At 57.5% G+C, this 2578-nt stretch overlaps 1 protein-coding gene across 1 annotated transcript in view; it reads left to right on the top strand.

Moving 5' to 3' along the window:
* The first annotated feature begins 35 nt into the window (after positions 1 to 35).
* The window catches only part of KHDRBS3 (KH RNA binding domain containing, signal transduction associated 3), a 146007-nt gene continuing 143464 nt past the window's right edge, over positions 36 to 2578 (top strand). Inside the window, exon 1 of the mRNA XM_007940572.1 lies at positions 36 to 123. Coding sequence (XP_007938763.1) covers positions 36 to 123 — 88 coding nt within the window. The remainder of the gene's footprint in view (positions 124 to 2578) is intronic.

Below are 2578 nucleotides of genomic sequence, written 5' to 3'. Positions count from 1 at the left end.
GCGAGTCGGCGTCCGGGCCCCGGGCGGCGGCGAGCATGGAGGAGAAGTACCTGCCGGAGCTGATGGCGGAGAAGGACTCGCTGGACCCCTCCTTCACGCACGCTCTGCGGCTGGTGAACCAAGGTGAGCGCGGCCGTTAACCGCCGGCCGAGGCTGTTGGGGGCCGGGGGTGGCCGGGGGCCCGGGTGTCGGGGTGCCGAGGCTGGGGAGCCGGGGGCCCGGGAGGCGGGAGCGCGGGGCGGGGGTCGCGACCCTGGAGGGCCACCTGGGTGGAGGCCACGGGACAGGGGAGAGCGCGGGGCGAGTTTGTGGGAACTGGGCAGGAAGGGCACGGTTGGGGTGTGGGTGCCACTTGAGGGGAATCTTTAGGGACTGGAGGATGCCCCGGGGGAACTTCCGGGTGGGGGTCGGCGACCACTGGGGGCTTCGCCGGCAGGAGCGTGTCTTACCTCACTGGAGGGGAGACTCTGGGGGGCTCGGTGTTCCGTGTAAGGGTTTCCAGAAGGAGCTGGGAGAAAATGGGGAGAGGAGGGGCCAGACAGGGGGGCGGAAGGGAGCAGGTGCCTGGGTTGTTGGTGAAGTTTGGGGACCTTGGAGGCATTTTGAGGTCAGACCCCAAGCACCCTAGAGGACAGGGACCCGGCGGTGCCGCGCGCGAGCCAGGCCCCTGCCCCCAGCCGCCTCCCTGCCTGGTGTCCAGGCTCCAGCTGCCCGGCTGGGGGTGGTCTGCCCGCTCGCGGGGTGGGCAACTCATGCCAAGGCGGGCGGGCTGACCGTGCGGGGCTCAGCAGGGGAGAAGAGGCTGGCACACCGCCCTCCGCTTGGCTCCTCTGGCCTGGCCCTGGGACGCGCTGGGTGGGTGGGTGGCTGACCCTCATTGGCGCCGGCTCTGGGTTGGGAACATTGGCGGAGGAGTGGACGCCTCTGCCTTTTCAGCGCCTCTCCAACCGCTCAGCATGGGAACAACCCTGGCAAGTACTGGACAGAAGCAGGGTTTGTGGAGCCGCGTCTGCCCAGGACACATTTCTGAGTGATCCGCTGGCATGGAGGGTAAATGACGCCTTCCCGGAGCTGTCCTGCCCTCCTCCTCCCCGGGTGTTTGGAGTAGGACTCCTGAAAAAGACGGGCCGTTGGTCTGCTTTTGCTCCGGGAAATGGCAGGCACAGCGTCTGGTCAGATTTGCTACTTCGTGCGCGAACCGCGGAGTGCAGGGACAGCCTTTAGTTCCGAGTGAGATGGGGCCGGCTCCTTTATTGCTGGAAGGGAAAGATGAGGCAGACATGTTCTATTTGTATGTAGATATGTATATTTCAAACAGCACCCTCTGATCTTTGCCTGTTGTCACCGTTCTCCAGTGTGGGGTGTGTGCTGTAGACAGGTGGTGGTGGGAGAGACCTCACTGTCTCCAAGAACTGAAGCCTGATCTTTGAATTGTTGGACAGGAATGAGTTGACACTCCCCCTGTTGTTTGCATTGCAGGCTCCGTTTTAGTTTGCTGATAAAAGTAAGGGACGTGGATTCTGAAGTTAGAGAAAAAGAATTGCAGGTTTAGCACGGTGCTCTTCTGGCCATTGCTCCAGTGGGGTTTGTACACCTTGCTCTGCCTACCTGCACCTTCTGTTGCCTGCTGGTCTGCGAATTGCTTGGTCCATCATGTGAGATCCGTGGCATTCGAAATGTGGATTGCAGTACATTTTTCTTAATAAAGCAGCTGACTTGAAGTCCTGTTGTACTCAAGGAAATATTGTAACTAAAAGTGCTGTGACTTAGCTTATTTGGAAAGTCAGCATTGTTTCTGCGTGTCAGTGGCTGTAGTGCTGTTGCTAACACTTGGGAGGTCTTTTGGTTTCCGTGTTGATGCTCATGGTTTCCAGTTATTTGAAACGTTGCCATTCCCTGCTTGTTTGTCTTTGAAATGCTAGACCCGAATACTTTACTTTTCCATCAGAAACGTGATTCTTGTCAGCATTATGGTTCTCGCATTGAACCGTTCTGTGATGGAAGGAAGAGGTGCCGCTCAGATGCTTTTCTCGCTGTGAATGTAGACAACTTCAGATAAAAACATTTTCCCCATCCGTCTCAGGCAGGTGTCCAAATGCAAAGCCCCATCACTTAAAATATTAATTACGCTCTGTTATGTAAGCCCAGACCTGCCTGTGCAGCTCTGAGACTCAGTCTCGGAGTTCGAATGACTGTTGGAAGCTTTGATTTCTTAGCTGATTCATCTGGTTATTGACCCCGTGATAGCACTATTGTTCTCATTTCACTGTGTTCCCGACTGTTCGCCCCTAAAGGAAGCTCGCTCTTCCGAGGTTGCTCCGAGTCTCAGTACGAGCCGGTTTTTCGGCATGGAATTGGACCGGGAGGGCGGGTCAGCATTGCTCTGTACCACACTGTGCAGCCCAGTACCGGGTTGTTCTGTAGAGGGAGATGTGAACCGTTCTCTCTCCCGACACCGATGGCACCTTACGTCTGCACAGGATTTCCAAGTTCACAAGGCACTTCCAGCCCATTCTGTGTCCTCCATCCCCACCCTGGCCTCCTTGCCAGGCAGAGACTGGTGTCTCCTTGCTTTGGG

The sequence above is a fragment of the Orycteropus afer genome, unplaced genomic scaffold (genome assembly GCF_000298275.1).
Source record: "Orycteropus afer afer isolate SDZICR_OR568_19922 unplaced genomic scaffold, OryAfe1.0 scaffold00069, whole genome shotgun sequence".
NCBI classification, from domain to species: domain Eukaryota; kingdom Metazoa; phylum Chordata; class Mammalia; order Tubulidentata; family Orycteropodidae; genus Orycteropus; species Orycteropus afer.
The sequence above is the reverse complement of the archived record's forward strand: the minus strand, read 5'-3'. Positions and strand labels throughout refer to the sequence as shown.